Here is a 19,185-nt window from a genome sequence, read left to right as displayed (position 1 = left end):
AATGGATCAAGAAGATGTGGTTTATCTATACAGTGGAATACTACATGGCAATGAGAAAGAATGAAATCTGGCCATGTGTAGCAACATGGATGGACCTTGAGGGTGTTATGCTGAGTGAAATAAGTCAGGCAGAGAAGGACAGCTACCATATGTGTGAACGTATAGGAGGATTAGGAGAAACTTAACAGAGGACCATGGGGAAGAAGAAGGGGGGAAATAGTGGGGGAGAGGGAGGGAGGCAAACCATGAGAGACTCTTGAATGCTGAGAACAAACTGAGAACTGATGGGGGTGGGGGAGAGGGGAGGGAGGTGATAGGCATGGAGGAGGGCACTTGTGGGGATAAGTACTGGGTGTTATATGGAAACCAACTTGACAATAAACTGTTTAAAAAAAAGAAAAGAAAGAAAAGTGAAAACACAACATTCTCAAATGCAAAGCTTATTCTCGTGACCAGCTCAAAGCACTCTAAAAGCTCCTTTACAAAACTCTGATACACATGGCACCTGGTGATGCCCATACTGGAATGTCAAGCCCCCAGGGTGCCTCTGTTTGCACATTTATGCTCCACACACTCTGCACTTACCTGGCTACCCTTGATAACAGTGCTGGTCTCCCAGGTACCAGAATGTTCTCTGAACATCACCACTAGGCCAGTGTGCTGATATCGTGGTGCTCCAAGAACCAGGTTTTTTTGCACATTGCTCTTCCAGATGACTTCAGAAGCGTAACCTGAAGATGGTGATCTGAGAGGATAAGTGCTTTCCTTCACAGACCCAGCCCCCTCTAGGAGACCTATCCCTTGAATAGGAACATTGCAGTAGCCCCATGGTTAGTAGGTTCAGATAACTGGACCCTGCACTACATCCCCTTTTGTTAACATAACTAAAGTGAAATTTTGAAATTTCTGACTTTAAATTTATTCCAAGGGCCTTTGAAAGATCCAATGATGTCTATGGTAGTTGAGGTATCCCACATCCTGACCCCTTCTTAGAGTTACCCTGCCCTCTCCACTTACCCAAGTAAGCATCGTTCATGTCTGAATCGACCCTGGTTGTGTTGATGAAGGTGAATGTATCCTTTGACAAATATAGAAAGGCTCCACCAGCCCAGTCAAAGCTTCCCACAGCACCTAGCAAGAGACCATTCTAGGAAAGAGGGTAGAACAAGACTGAGCAACATACAGCTTCTGTGCAATCCTTATGAAAATTTCAACGGCACTTTTCATAGACAGACAATCCTCAAATTTGTATGGAACCACAAAAGACCCCAAATAGCCAAAGCAATTCTGAGAAAGAAGAACATAGCTGGAGGCACCATGCTTTCTGATTTCAAACCATATTGCAAAGCTATAGTAATCAAAACAGTATGGTATTGGCATAAAGACAGACATATAGATCAACATAGCAGAATATATAGCCTAGAAATAAACCCATACGTATACGGCCAATTAATTTACAACAAAGGAGTCAAGAATATACAATGGGGAAAAGACAGTCTCTCAATAAATGGGATTGGGAAAACTGAAAAGCCACATGCAAAAGAATGAAATTGAACCACTATGTCACATCACTCACAAAAATCAATTCAAAACAGATCATAAAACCATCGACCATAAAACTCCAAAATAAGGGCACACCTGGGTAGCTCAGTCAGTTAAGCATCCAACTTCAGCTCAGATCATGATCTCACAGGTTGTGGGTTCAAGCCCCGTGATGGACTCTGTGCTGACTGCCAGCTTAGAGCCTAGAGCCTGTTTCAGATTCTGTATCTCCCTCTCTCTCTGACCCTCCCCTACTCACGTTGTCTCTCTCTCTCTCTTTCTCTCTCTCTCAGAAATAAATAAAACATTTTAAAAAAACACTCCAAGAATAAAATATAGGTGGTAAGCAACCTGACATTGATCTTGGCAAGAATTTTTTTTGGATTTGACTCCAAAAGCAAAGGCAACAAAAACAAAAATATACAAGTAGGACTACACCAAACTAAAAAGCTTCTGCACAACAAAAGAAACCATCCACAAAATGAAAAGGCAACTTACAGAATTGGAGAAAATATTTGTAAATCATATCTCTGGTAAAGAGTTAATATACATAATACATAAAGAACTCCTACAACTCAATAGCAAAGACATACAGATGGTCAAGAGGTACGTGAAACAGTGCTCAACATCACTAATCATCAGGAAAATGCAAATCAAAACCACAATGAGATGTCATCTCACACCTGTTAGAATGACTGTCATCAAAAAGAAAAGAAATAAATGAAGGAAATGAAAACACTAGCTCAAAAAGATACCTGCACCCCATGTTCATTGAAGCATTATTTACAATAACCAAGACATGGAAATAATCAAAGTGTCCATGGAAGCACAGATAAAGAAAATATGACATATAATAAAAATGGAATATTGAGGGGCGCCTGGGTGGCTTAGTCGGTTAAGCGTCCGACTTTCACTTAGGTCATGATCTCGCGGTTCGTGGGTTCGAGCCCCGCGTTGGGCTCTGTACTGACTGCCAGCTCAGAGCCTGGAGCCTGTTTCAGTCTGTGAGTCCCTCTCTCTCTGACCCTCCCCTGCTCACACACTCTCTTTCTCTCCTAGAAATAAATAGAAAATATTTTTTAAAAAAAGGAATATTGATCAGCCATAATAAAGAAGGAAATCCTGCCATTTGTAACATGTATGGACTTTGAAGGCATTATACTAAGCAAAACAAGTCAGGGAAAGATAAATATGGTATGATCTGACTTTTGCATGGAATCTAAAAATGAAACAAAAACTGAACTCATAGACACAGAGAACAGATTGGTGGTCAGCAAAGGCGTTGTGTTGGGAAGGTGGGTGATGGTGGTCAAAAAGTACAAGTTTCCAGTTATAAAATAAATTAATCTGGGATATAATGCACACCATGGTAAGTAGAGTTAATAACATTGTATTGTATATCTGAAAGTTGCTAAGAAAATAAATCTTAAAGTTTTCATAAAATTTTTTACCTACATGTGTGATGGATATTAATCAGACTTTTTGTGTTGGTCATTTCACAAGACATGCATACACCAAATCATTATGTTGTATACCCGAAGCTAATATCACATCACATGTCCATTATATCTCAATAAAAAAAAACAGATCTGATAAGGAAAAGAAAAGGGACCACTGCTCCCCATCACAGACATGCCTCCTAACAAGTACCCATTGCAGATAAAAGCCCCCAAACCCTTGCACCTCTTCTCCCCCTTCCCCTTCCCCCATCACAGTTTAATGAAGGACCACTTACAGAGGTGATGGCAGCACTGAAGCCATCCTGAGACAACTCATGTTCAAAGGAGCTGGTACTTCCTGTCTGAGTACCTGTGAGGAGGAGCACTTTCTACATTAAAGAAAGCAGAAGAGCTGGTAACTCAAATGTTATGATAACCAAACAAAAGGAGGCTCAGATGGGAGCTGTGTTGAACTAGAAAGCATATACCCCTTTTAAAGAGAAGGTGGTTATTTGGCTCCAGCTTCTTTTTGCCAAGTGGGAATGCTGTCTAATCTTCCAAGTTTTCAAGAGAGATCATAAATTCAGATTGTATATGAACCTCCCCTTAATTTTTAAATTATTTTATTCAATAAACATTTGTTGAGTGCTCTCTATGTAGCAGGCACTATTCTAGACACTGGAAATACAACAGTTAATCAAACAGACAAATGTTGGCAACATACCTAAATTTTTGGGAAAATACTGTGTGAGATTTGGCTCCCCTACCCTCCAATTTTTCAGCCTATAGCCAAGGCTTACAAAGTAAAGATAAAGTCTAGATTCTTCTATTTCAAAGGAAATGACCAAGTGAGACCAGAGTTGCTGAGAACTAGAGGAAATGGAGAAAGAGTTGATGCTGAGAGGATATCAAGGGTTAAGAGGTTCTAGTTACTAAAGGGGAAATTCATGTTTGGGGATAAGAGGCCACCTGTGGAACTGCTACATGAATACAGAACTTTAGCTTACCCTCAATTGCAAAGATCTTTTCCTGAAGCTGGTTTTGAATGGTCTTCAGAGCTTCAAAGTTATTCACCTGGAACACATGATCACGAGAAGGCTTGGATGCAATGGTATTAAGCTCTTCCCGATTTCTCAGACTGTGGAAAGCCTCTCCCACCTGTCACCAAGGAACAGAGGCCAAATCAGACAACATCTGGGAATATCAGTCTCACCCAGAAAAAAAAATTCTGTGGAAAAAGAATCTGAAACAATATTTGTCAGATGAGGGAATACACCAGAACAGTGACAGGGCTACCAGGTACGGTAGAACAGACTATACACTGCACAAAACATTCTGTCAAGGGAGAAATTAGCCTTTGGTCCCTTTGCTGTCCTATGCCTCCTGGTATGGGGCTGACCTCTCTCCAGAGCAAAGGGAGCCTTTTCCTCTATATGAAGGGGTTTCCTACTTGCCAAGCCATGCACTCATGATGATACCTTTTTCTACGTCATACAAGGTATTGTGGTAGCTTGATTACACTGATAATTCCAACTCTATATCCCTTCTTATATCCCAGCCCTTTCCCCAGAAACTTTGCTGTATCCTCCTACTTGTGACAGAGCAATCTGACCTGCTTATTGTCTCTGGGTCCAGCTATGTGTCTTGCTTCACCCAATGGATATTATCATACATGACTCAGACAGATGCTTAAAAAAGTGCTTGCAACATTTCCACTTGCTCTTTTCTTCCTGTGCTTTCACCATGAGGACACGCACAGGCTAGCCCACTGGAAGATGATACTGGGAGCAGCAGAGCCAAGTTATCTTAGTTGTTCCAGCCACTCCAGTCCAGCAGAGAGACATAGATGGCAACCCTCAAAAATGGAGAGAGCCCAGCCAAGACCAGCAAAGCTGCCAACAAACCTTCAAATGATTACAGATTTAAGAACGAGCCTAGTCCAATGAGAAACAATGAAATCTGGCCATGTGTAGCAACATGGATGGACCTTGAGGGTGTTATGCTGAGCGAAATAAGTCAGGCAGAGAAGGACAAATACCATATGTTTGCACGTATAGGAGGATTAGGAGGAACTTGACGGAAGAACAAGGGGGAGAAGAAGGGGAGAAATGGTGGGGGAAAGGGAGAGAGGCAAACCATGAGAGACTCTTGAATGCTGACAAAAACTGAGGACTGATGGATGTGGGGGGGAGGAAGGGATGGGCATGGAGGAGGGCACTTGTGGGGATGAGCACTGGGTGTTATGTGGAAACTAATCTGACAATAAACTATTTGTAAAAATAAATAAATAAATAAATAAATAAATAAATAAATAAAAATAAAAATAAAACCCTAGGACAGTGAAAAAAAAAAAAAAAAGAATGAACCTAGTCAAAACCAGAAAAATTTCCCAACTAAACTACAGACTTACTTATTGTTTTAAAGAACTGATTTCTGGGGGCACATGGGTGGCTCAGTCAGTTGAGCATCTGACTTCGGCTCAGGTCATGACCTCACAGCTTGTGAGTTCGAGCCCTGAGTTGGGCTCTGTGCTGACAGCTCAGAGCCTGGAGCCTGCTTCAGATTCTATGTCTCCCTCTCTCTCTCTGCCCTCCCCCCCGCAAAAAAATAAAAATAAAACATTGAAAAACTTAAAGGACTGAAATCTGAGATAATTTGTTATACAACATCATTGTAACAATAGTTAACTGATACAAGCTCATATGGGCTAGCAGTGACCTTGCCCCACCTTGGTTTAACTGGTAGCATCAGGCCACAGAAACATCAGGCCAGAGAGCCACATTTCCTACCCCAATGACATAGCGAATGATCCCCTCTCTGTCTGCTTCAGGAATGACATCCTTGTAGTCCAAGGGATCACCAAACTTTTCTCCATCCGTGATGACTACTAAGATCTTAAAGGCTTTCTCCCGGGCTCCACTGCTGCTCTGAAACAGTTCTCTCCTGTCCAGGAAGAGGAAAGAAAAGTCAAATGTGAATAGACAGAGACACTCTTAATCTGTGCAGTCACAGGCACAGATGCAGCTAGGAGGGGTTTGGACTCCTCTGGAATGAACACTGAGACGTGGGTGCCCCAAGAACCTGAAAAGGTGTCGGGAGAAGGGAGAAGAGGGGTAGGAAAAGAAATCTTCACTGCATTTATATACTTTTGCATATGTTGATTTTTTAAACTATTATTCTTTTTAAATTAAAACAAATTCTTAAGCCTAATTGGACCATCACAAACCTTTCCTGGTTTGATGCAACAGCTCTCGAGCTCACCTTCCTGCGCTTTTGTCCCAACCCCCACCCTCACCTCTATACACGTGTATTCACACGTGCACACACACACACACACACACACACACGCCAGAGTAAACTTTCCAAAACAAGATGTGGTGACATCTCCCCACTGCTTAAAATCTCCAGTGGATCCTCACTGGCTTTTGAGTTGCCTTAAGTGACCTGGCCTCAACTAATCTCTGTGGACACCCTCTAGCCTTACCCTCACACCTCCCCTTCACTCCTGCCTTTACTTACAACTTGCATTTCATGAACATACAATGCAAAGTCCCTCCTCCACACCTTTACTCGTGCTGTTCCCTCCGCCACAAATATCCTTTACCCCATCCCTGTCTGAACAACTGCCTCCATTCTTCAAATCCCAACTAAAAAATATCACTCCCTCTTTCCATCCTAAGCAAAAAACTTACACGACTTTGCGGATTCCTGTGGCAGTGTGTGTCCTCCCGAGCAACTGTCTTATTGGCCTCACCAGCAGTGCTGGGTTAGGGTTTTTCTTGAATTCATTAAAGGTGAAATGAGTCTGGAAGTCTTCAGAGTACTGCATCAAAGAAAACTGGGAACAAGCATCTGATATTATACTAGAGAAAGTGTCCCTCACACTTACCCAGCTCCTAGGAAGCCTTACATAAATCTTGAAACACTGAAGTCTCCAAATCCCTCCAAATTCCACACTGCCCCCAATCCTTCTGCCTCACCAGGACAGAGGTCTGCCATCAGCTCCCACCTCTAAATACTAGAACTCGGCCGGAGATGACAAGTAGGTTTTATCTCCCATGCCAACCTTTATCAATTAGTCAGAGCTGCCTGCTTTATAGAGGGCTGGAAGAATGATAGGCTGCATCCAGACAGAGCAGAAAAGAGAATCATGAACGAAAACATGATCAATTGGCAACTTGGCAATGTCTGCAATAGAAATACAAGAGGAAAGTGGTGGGCTGGTTGCCATGTATTTGCCAGTCTTCTATGAGCTATTTCCTAACCAACCCATTTGCCCTCACCAAGGTTTTGGACTTCTTGAATTGATCCATCACAGTTGAGACAAAATCCTTCATCCGCTGAAAGTCGCTTGGGATGATACTACCAGAACCATCAATCAGGAAGGCAATATCACTGTCCTGCCGAGGGCACTCTTGAGAAACAGGAGAAAGCATGAACTGATTAAGTATTAGAGACTGGGATTAATTTTTTGCATGTCAGCCCTCTGCTAAAGAGTGAAAATAAAAGTTATATAATATACAACCCATGCTCCAAGCTTAATAAAAACATGGACAGGGTCCCAAGATGTCAGCCACCATGAAAAAGGCATCTGCAGAATATGTCTATGTTACTTTTGAAGAACAACAAAAGATAAACAATTTTTCAAGGAATACAAGTAGAATCATGGACCTAAAGGAAGAAATAGAAGTGAAAGAGAAACAACAAAATTTAGAAGATGCTTATGAGGACAAAATGCTTGCAAATGGCTACTGCTTAATGATACCTTATCCAATTGTTGATGTTTTCATTTGCCATTCTCAAGAATAAATACAAGAAATGTTAGAAGAAGCAAAGAAAAATTTGCAGGAAGAAATAAATGCCTTAGAATCCAGAGTGGAATCAGTTCAGCAAATGTTTGCATATTTAAAAGTTCAGTTACATGCAAAACTTGGGAGCAGCATAAACTTTGAGGCTGATGAAAGTTAAACATTTTATAATACTTTTTAAAATTTGTTTAATAAACTTGAATATTGTTTAACATTATTTGAGAAATGGACAAAGTGGTATATAAAACTTTGGCTAATTCTGCCCAAGTAAGTGAGGAAAAGTAGTGATGTCAGAGCTAACTCTGAGAAATAAGAAATAAGAGAAAGAGAAATAAGTTGCCAGAAATATAAAAGGAGAAATAAGTTACGGGGGGGGAAAGGAATAGCATATATAACAGTATGATGGATGTTCTTCTACTTTCTGTCCCCAGCCCCAAATTCACTTTCTGCCCTCCCCCATTCTGCTTTCCAGCCCAGGAGGTCAGCCCACATAGACTGCATGCATTTGGGGCTCCTTTACTTCTAGTGAATCTGCCCAATTAGAAGACTAGAGGGAGAGAAGAAAGTGAGATCAGAGTATTCTCCCCTCACTCCCACTCTGGAGGTTGCCTTGGGCCAGCTGTGTCCCTCAACTGAAAATCACTGCTCCTCTCAAGGAGACACACTCCAGACAACTCTCTTTCCTTCTAAATTCTGGTTGCTTCTCCCTCTTTCTGTACAATAAGCCTAAGAGTGTAAAGCTCTGCTTCTGCTTGCCCTGGGTTCCTGGACCATCCATGGTAGTTCCCTAAGACTGTACCAGACCTTTAAAATTCATCCCTTTGTGAGGTGCCTGGGTGGCTCAGTCTGTTAAGCCTCTGACTTCAGTCATGAGTTGATTCAGGTCCTGATCTCATGGTTTGTGAGTTTGAGCCCTGCATCAGACTCTGTGCTGATAGCTCGGAGCCTGGAGCTTGCTTTGGATTCTGTGTCTCCCTCTCTCTGCCCCTTCCCCACTCATGCTCTGTCTCTCTGTCTCTGTCTCTCTCTCAAAAATATATAAACATTAAAAATTTAAAAATAAATAAATAAAAGTAATCCCTTTGTAAATAAGCCCTTCTCAAATTATCCTGATTGAAGTGTTCCAAAAAACAATAATCCTGTTAAGAAATGGAAGACATGAAAAAAAAAAAAAAGAAAGAAAGAAAAGAAATGGAAGACATGAACAGGAACTTTTCCAAAGACATATAAATGGCTAACAGACACATTAAAAGATGCTCAACATCATTCATTATCAGGGAAATATAAATCAAAATCATGATGAGATGACACCTCCCATCTGTCACACAAGAAACAACAGGTGTTGGTGAGGATGCAGAGAAAGGGGAAACCTCTTGCACTGTTGGTGGGAATGCAAACTGGTGCAGCCACTCTGGAAAACAGTATGGAGGTTCCTCAAAAAGTTAAAAATAGAACTACCCTACAATTCAGCAATTGCACTAGTAGGTACTTATCCAAAGGATACAAAAATACAGACTCAGAGGGGACAAGCACCCCGGTGTTGATAGCAGCATTGTCAACAATAGCCAAACTATGGAAAGAGCCCAAATGTCCATCAACTGCTGAATGGATAAAGAAGTCATGTATATATGCAATGGAATATTATTCAGCCATCAAAAAGAGTGAAATCTTCCCATTTACAATGACATGTATGGAGCTAGACTATATTATACTAAGCCAAAATAAGTCAGTCAGAGAAAGACAAATACCATACAATTTCACTCATATATGGAACTTAAGAAACAGAATAGATGAACATATGGGAGGAGGAAAAAAAGAGAGGGGGAAACAAGCTCCCTCTAAGAGACTTAAAGATAGAGAATAAACCGAGGGTTGATAGAGGAAGCTGGATGGGGCATTGCTTAGACGGGTGATGGGTATAAAGGAGGGCACTTATTGTGATGAGCACTGGGTGTTGTATGTAAGTGATGTGTCACTAAATTCTACTCCTGAAACCAATATTGTACTGTATGTTAACTAACTAGAATTTAAATAAAAAATTTGGGGAAAAATAACTGGAATGTGCCACCTATTCCAGTTGAAATCCTGACTAATACAAAGATGAGCCTAAAATTATTCTACAGAATTAAGGCATGGAAACGGCACTACTGGGATATATCTGTGTGATGGGAATGGAGATAAGCCTATGGCATTAAGTAAAGGACAGCTGGGAGGGGCCTGTGTATCCCAAAAGAAGAAGTTTGAATTTATCCTTAGGCAGTGGAGAGCCACCCAAGTTTTCTTAAAAAAGGAAGTAAGATGATCTTTTTTGTATTTAGAAAGATTACTGTACCAATGAAAAGTTCTAGCCACTCTATTCATGATTGCCCAACATTGGAAATAATCCAAACATCCTTAAGTATGTGAATAGATGAACTCGTGACTAAGACTGTGGTAAATCTAAGCAATGGAATACTATTCAGCAATTAAAAAGGAAGGAACTACTAATACACACAACAACATGAATGAAATGCAAATGTTTTATACTAGTGAAAGAAGCCAATCTCAAAAGGTTTTAATTCCATATATGTAGCTTTCTTGAAAAGACAAACTGCATAGTGATGGAGAACAGATTAGTGAGCGCCAGATACTAGAGTGGAGGGGGAGAAAGCAACTAACTATAAAGGGATAGTATGAAGGAGTTTTTAGAGGAGGAATAGAACTCATATTCTGTTCATATTGGTTTTTAAGATTTTATTTTAAAGTAATCTCTACAACGAACATGGGGCTCAGACTCACAACCCCAAGATCAAGAGTTGCATGCTGTGCTGACTGAGCTTGCCAGGCACCCCATGTTCATGTTGGTTTTTTTATCCAAAACTATACATACTTTAAAATTCATGGAACTGTACACTAAAAGAAAAAAAGGCCAATTTTGCTGTATGATTTATTAAAAAAATAAAATCACTCCTCCAAAAAAATTGGCTTTTTAAAATAAGCAGATTCTAACATTTATATGGAAAATGTACAAAGAAAATTAACCATAGAAAATATACAAAGAAAATTAATCAAAGAAAATGTTTGAAAATCCCAAAGATATGTTAAGTGGAAAGAATCAAGTGTCCATAGCATGCTACCATTTGTGGCACAAAATGAAGACTACAGACATGTATATGTTTGTGAAGATAGAGTATCTCCAGAAAAAGACATGAGAAACTGGCAAAGGCAATTGAATCACAGAAGAAACCAGTAGGCTGGGGACCCAAGAGAGAGAAATGTTTACTGTATGTCCTTTAGTGCTTTTTGAATTTTGAATCACTTTTAAAGAACTGAAAATGTTATTTTATTTTATTTTTAGAGGAGGGGCAAGTGAGCAAGAGGCAGAGAGAGAGAGGGAAGGAGAGAGGCGGAGGGAAAGAAGCAGGGCTCACCCAAAGTGCGTCTTGTTGCTTTTTTGTTTTGTTTTTGTTTACCAAAGTGAGGCTCATGTTCACCCAAATCAGGACTTGAGCTCACCTGATATGGGACTCCAACTCATGAATCATGAAATTTCAACCTGATCCAAAATCAGATGCTTAACCTACTGAGCCACCCAGTATGTTAAAAATGTTTTTTAAAAGAAAAGTATTGAATCTTGAGAGTAAAGACTGAAGACAGAAATGTGAGAGTGAGAGCTGAAGCCACAGAACTGGATGTGACTGGGCAGGAAGAACACATAGACAAGAATATAAGCTGTAACCTGGTACCTGGTATAGGCTGTAACCTTGTATGCATGCAAGGAAGGCAGAGGAAGACTGCCTGGAGATGAAGCTTAGCAGAAGCGAAGCCCTTTGCAGGGGGAAAGCAAAGAGAGAAAAGAGAAAGGGAGGGGAGGAGAATAGAGGGGGAAAAGGGGAAGAAAGAGGAGGAGAGGGGAGAGGAAGAGAGAGGAGAGGAGGGGAAGGGAGGAAAGAGGAAGGAAGAGGAGAGGAGGGGGAGGGAGAAGAAGGGAGAAATCTGGAGCCAAAGTGTTTAGGGAAAGAAGAGATGATCTGCAAGTCACATCAGAAAAGTCAGTATATATGAGGGCAGAAAAGAGATTTGGCATTTAGGGAGTCACAAATGCCATTTGCAAGAGGAAGATTTATATGATGGTTGAACAGAAACAAGATGTCAGAGGGTGAAGGATGGTGAGTGGGGGGAACATGGAAACAAGGAGAGAGAACCCATTCAAGAAGTTTGGTGTTGAGGTAAGGAGAAATGGCACAAGATGTAGAGGAGACCAAGGAGAGGAAAGGATATTTTCAGTGCTATTAATTTTGCTAGTTGATTGATTTTAAAATATGGATAAGCATGAGCATGTTGACATTCAGAAGAGGGGGAGAAATTTAAGATCCTAGAGAGAATGAATTATTTAGGGTGTGGACTTCAAGTTGGTGATGTGAGAGAGCCTCAAAAACCCAGAGAGAAGAGTGATTCATGGAAAGGTGAAGAGACAGGTCTGCCTCTAAAGCCAGGGAAACATTGCCAAGGGTGTTGCCACTGCAAAATTTCAAGGAGAAGGGGTAAGTGGAGACAGTTCATCCCTGGCAACTTTGATTTTCTTTGTGAAGAAAGAAGGTTATCTTTTGAGAGGAAAGTACAAAGCAGCAGAGCTTGAGAGAAAAAAAAAATTTAGGAAAGGAAGACATATCTGCCCTTGTTTCCAGAACCAACTTGAAGACAAGCAAAAAGCAGGGCAAGCAGCTGAAGAAATAAGTGGCAAAAAGTAGTTTAGAAAAAAAAGATTCAGTCAGTCAGTCACTCTCTTACAGTCAACAAATGTTTGGGGAATAAGAATGTAATAGGCAGCCACTAAGATGGTCCTCAAGATTCTCACCTCTTGGAAATAACACCCTTGCATAGTTCCCTTCTCTTGAGTGTGAGCAAGACTTTTTGACTCACTTCAAAGGAATATAAAATGAAGGAAGTAATGTGTTTTTACTTTTGAGATTAGATGATGAAAATGCAGTGATTTCTTCCTTGGGTGTTTATCTCCCTCTTGCTTCCCTAATCCCTTGTTGACTCACCCTAGAGGAAGCCAGCTGCTGTATGGGGGGGCAGTTATGAACTGCTTTATAGGGAAGCCCTGTGACAAACAAATAGAAGCCTCCAGCAACAGTCAGTGAAAACAGAGGCCTTCAGTCCAACAATCTTGTAAATGAGCTTGGAAGTAGATCTTCTTTCCTCAGTCAAGCATTCAGATGAGACCACAGCTCCAGTTTAACAAGTTAGCTTCAATCTCATGAAAAACCCTAAGGAAGAGCCACCCAGCTAAGCCACACCCAGATTCCTGATTCACAGAAACTATAATATAATTAATAATTTTTTTTTTTAGCCACTAAGTTCAGGGGCAATTTGTTAAGCAACAGTAGATGCAAGAGCATAAAGCAAAGAACAAGTTGGACAGTAGTATCCTAGCTATCATGAAGCCTACATTCCAGAAGAAAGGATAGAAAAGAAACAAGTAAAATAGGTATATACAGGTATGAAAATGGTAAAGTAGGACAATGTGGTAGGGAGTGATGATGGAAAAGATTAGAAGAGCCACTCGGAAAAGGCCTCTTTGAAGAGGTGACATTTAAGCTGAGTTGACAATACTGGGTTGTCAGGTGAGATCTGAGGGAAGAACATTCCAGGCTGAAGGAATAGTGAGTGCAAAGGCACTAAGACATGGACAGCTTGGTGTTGTTCTTGGAGAAGAAAGGCAGCCAGAGTGGCTGGAGCACAGTAGCTGAGGTAGAAGAGATGGGAGAGAGAAGCCAAAGAGGCTACACCATTCAGAGCCTCAAAGGCTATGATCAGGAGACTCAGACACTTACTCTAAGAACAATAGTTGGGACGTCATCTCACAAAGATGAGTGGGCATATCAGGACTTTCCATAGATAGATAGATAGATAGATAGATAGATAGATAGATAGATAGATAGATCAGGACTTTTCCTAAAGTGCAAGACCCTAGCATCTCTCTCTACCATCTCTATTGGAACCCAGTTCCCTCCCACTTCTCCACCTATCCCAGCCCTGCCCTTGGCCTCACACTGCCCATCTGTATTCTTTGCCAAAGTCCACCTACCTCTGAGGCTCTCCGGGAAACTCTGGGGCTGCTGCCATAGGTTGGATCCAAAGAGGAAGCATAAGCCATTCACATAGGTGTTCTCCTTACAAGTTTGGTGCACAGTGGGGCCACAGGCCTGCGGAAAGGTTGCAGGTGGGAGGGGCTGTTCCTGTTTCCTGTCTTTTCACCTCAGAACCGCCACCCTCCACAGACGCCAGCCCCAGTAGCCATAAGCCCCTGACTCCTTCCCTCAGGACAATCCCATGACCCAGGACAACTCACCAGCAGTCGGAAAGGGTTCCTGGCAAATGCCAGGGACAGGCCCAGAGACATGTTCACCGCCTCCAGGGGGACTGAGGAGACATATATAAACATGGTCACCTTCAGGGAAATAAAATGAGCTATATGAAGGTGAACAGACGTCACCTTAACCTGGGAGACATGCAGACCCAACAGATCAAGGGGGAACCTAAGTCACAGAAATGAAACATGAAGGGGGTGGCTGAGGGTATCTGAGGTACAGTCTGCATGCAGCACAGAGGTTGATGAGCTGGATGCCTGGGCCCCCAACCACAGACCCTCAGAATAAAAAGAATGTGTGGCAAGTTCAGGTGTATGGACAGGAACCCTAGCCCTGGATCCCAGGGAGGAGCAGTGACTCACCCTGCAAGGGGATAGGCTCACACTTGCCCGTGCTGTAGTCACACTGGTAGAGGCCACCTGTTTGGTTGGCAGCCTTTATCTCCTGGGGGGCTCCAACCACCATCCTGGGGGGAGAGGTAAGAACAGATCGCCATATGGGGTGCCTGGGTGGCTTAGTCGGTTAAGCGTCCGACTTTCGCTTAGGTCATGATCTCGCGGTTCGTGGGTTCGAGCCCCGTGTCGGGCTCTGTGCTGACTGCCAGCTCGGAGCCTGGAGCCTGTTTCAGTCTGTGACTCCCTCTCTCTCTGGCCCTCCCCTGCTCACGCTCTCTCTCTCTCTCTCTCTTAGAAATAAATAAAACATTAAAAAAAAAAAAAAGAACAGATCGCCATAGGGACAAGATAAAACTATGACATGTGAAGAGAGAAGGAGATCATGGAAGTTCTGCCACCCAAAGGAAAGTGAGAAGAGACAACTCCAAGTATTTCCCAATTCTCAGAAATAAGAGGACGACTCAGCAAAGAAAAAAAAAATGGGAAAAGTTTAAACTTTTTCCAAGATTTAAATCTGGGAAGGGGAAGGGCCTCTCTAAGAATGACACAAAACCAACAAGTCATTTAACATTGTTGAATCCTCTATTGTACACCTGAAATTAGTATAACACTGTATGTTGACTATACTGGAATTTTAAACAATTTTAAAGCATAAATCCAACCATTGAAATTCAGTCATTTTAAATAAATTTCTGTATGTGATATCAGGGAAATGCAAATCAAAACTACAATGAAGTATCATGTTGGGGGAATCTGGGTGGCTCCCGCTGGTTAAGCATCCGACTTTGGCTCAGGCCATGATCTCGTGATTCATGAGTTCGAGTCCTGCATTGAACTCTCTGTTGTCAGCACACTTCGGGTCCTCTGTCTCCCTCCCTCTTTCCGTCCCTCCCCTGCTTGCGCACATGCGCTCTCTCTCAAAAATAAATAAACATTAAAAAAAATAATGAGATATCACCTTATACGTGTCAAAGTAGCTAAAATAAAAAAAAAAAGAAACAAGAGGTATTGGTGAGGATATGGAGAAAGGGGAACCCTCACGCACTGTTGGTAAGATGCAAACTGGTGCAGCCACTCTAGAAAACAGTATGGAGTTTCCTCAAAAAGTTAAAAATAAAACTACCCTACAACCCAGCAATTGCATTACTGAGTATTCACCCAAAGAATACAAAACCACTAATTCAAAGGAATACATGCACCTCAATGTTAATAGCAGCATTATCTACAATAGCCAAATTATGGAAGCAATCCAATTGTCCATCAACTGATGAGTGGATAAAGAAGATATGGTGCAGCATACTTCTCAAAACTAGAACAAACTATCCTAAAATTTGTATGAAACCACAAAAGACCCCGAATAGCCAAAAGTCATATGGAAGAATAAACCCAAAATGGGAGGTATCACCATCCCAGACTTTAGCTTCTACTACAAAGCTGTCATCATCAAGACAGTATGGTATTGGCACAAAAACAGACACATAGACCAATGGAACAGAATTGAGGACTCAGAGCTGGACCCAAAGGTATACAGCCAACTAATCTTTGACAAAGCAGGAAAGAACATCCAATGGAAAAAAGACAGCCTCTTTAACAGATGGTGTTGGGAGAACTGGACAGCAGCATGCAGAAGAATGAAACTAGATCATTTTCTCACACCATGCACAAAAATCAACTCAAAATGGATAAAGGACCTGAACGTGAGACAGGAAACTATCAACACCCTAGAGGAGAAAGCAGGAAACAACCTCCTTGACCTCCACCGCAGCAACTTCTTACTTGACACATCCCCAAAAGCAAGGGAATCAAGAGCAAAAATAAACTGTTGGGACCTCATCAAGATTAAAAGCTTCTGCACAGCCAAGGAAACAACCCAGAAAATTAATAGGCAACCAACGGAATGGGAAAAGATAGTTGCAAATGACATATCAGATAAAGGGTTAATATCCAGAATCTATAAGGAACTCACCAAACTACACGCCCGAAAAACAAACAACCCAGTGAAGAAATGGGCAGAAGATATGAACAGACACTTCTCCAAAGAGGACATCCAGATGGCCAACAGACACATGAAACGATGCTCAGCATCCCTCCTCATCAGGGAAATACAAATCAAAACCACACTGAGATACCACCTCATGCCAGTCAGAGTGGCTAAAATGAGCAAATCAGAGAACTCTAGATGCTGGCGAGGATGTGGAGAAACGGGCACCCTCCTACACTGTTGGTGAGAATGTAAACTGGTACAGCCCCTCTGGAAAACAGTGTGGAGGTTCCTCAGGAAACTAACAATAGAACTCCCCTATGACCCAGCAATAGCACTGCTAGGAATTTACCCAAAGGAAACAGAAATGCTGATGCATAGGAGCACATGTACCCCAATGTTCATAGCAGCACTCTCAACAATAGCCAAAACATGGAAAGAGCCTAAGTGTCCATCAACGGACGAATGGATCAAAAAGATGTGATTTATCTATACCATGGAATACTACATGGCAGTGAGAAGAAATGAAATCTGGCCATGTGTAGCAACATGGATGGACCTTGAGGGTGTTATGCTGAGCGAAATAAGTCAGGCAGAGAATGACAAATATCATACGTTTGCACGTATAGGAGGATTAGGAGGAACTTAATGGAGGACCATGGGGGAGAAGAAGGGCGGAAATGGTGGGGGTAAGGGAGAGAGGCAAACCATGAGAGACTCTTGAATGCTGAAAACAAAGGACTGATGGGTGTGGGGGTGGAGGGGGAGATGGGCATGGAGGGGGGCACTTGTGGGGATGAGCAGTGGGTGTTATATGGAAACCAACTTGACAATAAACTATTTGTAAAAAAAAAAAAAAAAAGAAGAAGAAGAAGAAGAAGAAGATATGAAGATATGGTGTATTGGGGTGCCTGGCTGACTCAGTCAGTGGAGTGTGCAACTCTTGATCTTGGGTTGTGAGTTCAAGCCCCACACTGTGTGTAGAGGCTACTTAAAAAAAAAAAAAAAGATGATGATATGATACATATCACATATATACGTCGTATATGGCATCTATGATGATATGATAAGTGTGTACACACATACACAATGGAATATGACTAGTCATAAAAAGGAATGAAATCTTGCCATTTGTAATGACATGGATGGAGTTAGAGACTATCGTGCTAAATGAAATAAGTCAGTCAGAGAAAGACAAATACTGTATGATTTCACACATATGTGGAATTTAAGAAACCAAGCGATGAGTGAAGGGACAAAAAGAGGAGCGAGAAAGGCAAACCAAGAAACAGATTCTTAACTACAGGGAACAAAAGCTTTTTTCTAAATTTCTGTATGTGATAACCTACCACATACAAAGTCAAAGGACAAGCAATAAACTGGTGAGAGGAAGATTAGCAACTCATGCCACAGACTTCTTTCCTCAAAATCATCAGAATTCCTACAAATTAATAAGGAAAAAAAAACAATAAAAAATTGGGCAACAGATAAGAGAAAGGTTCACAGAAAAGGAAATACATCTTTCATTTAAATATAAATGCAAATGGGGCGCCTGGGTGGCTTAGTCGGTTAAGCGTCTGACTTTCACTTAGGTCATGATCTCGCGGTTCGTGGGTTCGAGCCCCGCGTCGGGCTCTGTGCTGACTGCCAGCTCGGAGCCTGGAGCCTGTTTCGGTCTGTGACTCCCTCTCTCTCTGACCCTCCCCTGCTCACGCTGTCTCTCTCTCTCTCCTAGAAATAAAAACATTAAAAAAAAAAATAAATATAAATGCAAAGGAAGGGGGCCAACATGGCGGAGAAGTAGGGGGATCTGTACTTCCCGAAGCTCTCAAACAAAGCAGGGCTGAAGCCAAAGGACTCTGAGCCCCAAGGGTCTGGGAGGAAAGGAGACGGAGTCTACCAGGAGAAAATGGGAAAACCAGACGGCCCCATAGGTGCGGATTGCGAACTGGGGGAGATAAACAGGCCGCGGAAGCATGGAGGGGAGGGACCCCCTTCTGCGGAGAGAGAAAGTGAAGACAAAAAGCAGCTGGGAAAGCGAAGGACTGTACCTGGACAAGAGAAAAACCTCGGACCAAGACAGAGAGGGATCCCATCATCCCATCTCTAACTGCAGGGCTTTTTTTGAGACTGGGGCCGGCTGCCCTGTTCGCATACCTGGGAAAGAGGGGAGTCACCTCCGGGTTCGGTGGTACCTCAGGGGTGCAGTCTGCAGCAGGAGAAACCAGTCCCCTGCCCTGAAGTGCTGCAGCACAGCCGCAAGAGCACATATCGAGGGGCAACATTAACGTGCACGGAGTAGGAGCTTAAAACCCAGCTAAGCGTGGGACAGAAGAGACAGTGGGGCATGACAGCCCGCCTCGTCTGCGTCCGCGGCACAGTGAGGACGGATCCAAAGGAGTGAATTGGGACAACTGGTCTGGAAATAAGAGACTGGAGGGTCGCCATTTTTCTCCCCACAATCACCAAGGCGGGGCCTCAGGGATGGGGGTCGGCCCCATAGTGGAGGCGGGACCTGCCTACACCAAACCACGCCCCTCCACCCTGGGTAGCAGCTTATCTACTCGAGCTGGGTGGGCGCTGTGGAATCAGCACTGCAGCATTGCCTGGATTAACTCTGGGTCATTCTTGTTATTCGGATATATTCTCCCTTTCCTCCTTCTT

The 19,185-nt window shown here is 42.4% G+C and overlaps 1 protein-coding gene and 1 pseudogene across 5 annotated transcripts in view; one reads left to right on the top strand and one right to left on the bottom strand.

The window, feature by feature from the left end:
• The window catches only part of ITGAM (integrin subunit alpha M), a 45,708-nt gene that overhangs the window by 21,094 nt on the left and 5,429 nt on the right, over positions 1–19,185 (bottom strand). For all 5 annotated transcript variants that reach the window (XM_039247854.1, XM_039247856.1, XM_039247852.1 and 2 more), the window contains exons 3-12: positions 14,508–14,611; positions 14,127–14,197; positions 13,863–13,980; positions 7,265–7,395; positions 6,674–6,819; positions 5,771–5,924; positions 3,989–4,139; positions 3,278–3,351; positions 1,018–1,147; positions 586–731 (exon numbers count right to left, since the gene is read on the bottom strand). In XM_039247854.1, the coding sequence (XP_039103785.1) occupies positions 586–731; positions 1,018–1,147; positions 3,278–3,351; positions 3,989–4,139; positions 5,771–5,924; positions 6,674–6,819; positions 7,265–7,395; positions 13,863–13,980; positions 14,127–14,197; positions 14,508–14,611 (1,225 nt within the window). The remainder of the gene's footprint in view (positions 1–585; positions 732–1,017; positions 1,148–3,277; positions 3,352–3,988; positions 4,140–5,770; positions 5,925–6,673; positions 6,820–7,264; positions 7,396–13,862; positions 13,981–14,126; positions 14,198–14,507; positions 14,612–19,185) is intronic.
• LOC120242239 lies at positions 7,548–7,949 on the top strand (annotated as a pseudogene).

The sequence above is a fragment of the Hyaena hyaena genome, unplaced genomic scaffold (genome assembly GCF_003009895.1).
Source record: "Hyaena hyaena isolate Hyena2069 unplaced genomic scaffold, ASM300989v1 scaffold_306, whole genome shotgun sequence".
Taxonomy (NCBI): Eukaryota; Metazoa; Chordata; class Mammalia; order Carnivora; family Hyaenidae; genus Hyaena; species Hyaena hyaena.
The sequence above is the reverse complement of the archived record's forward strand: the minus strand, read 5'-3'. Positions and strand labels throughout refer to the sequence as shown.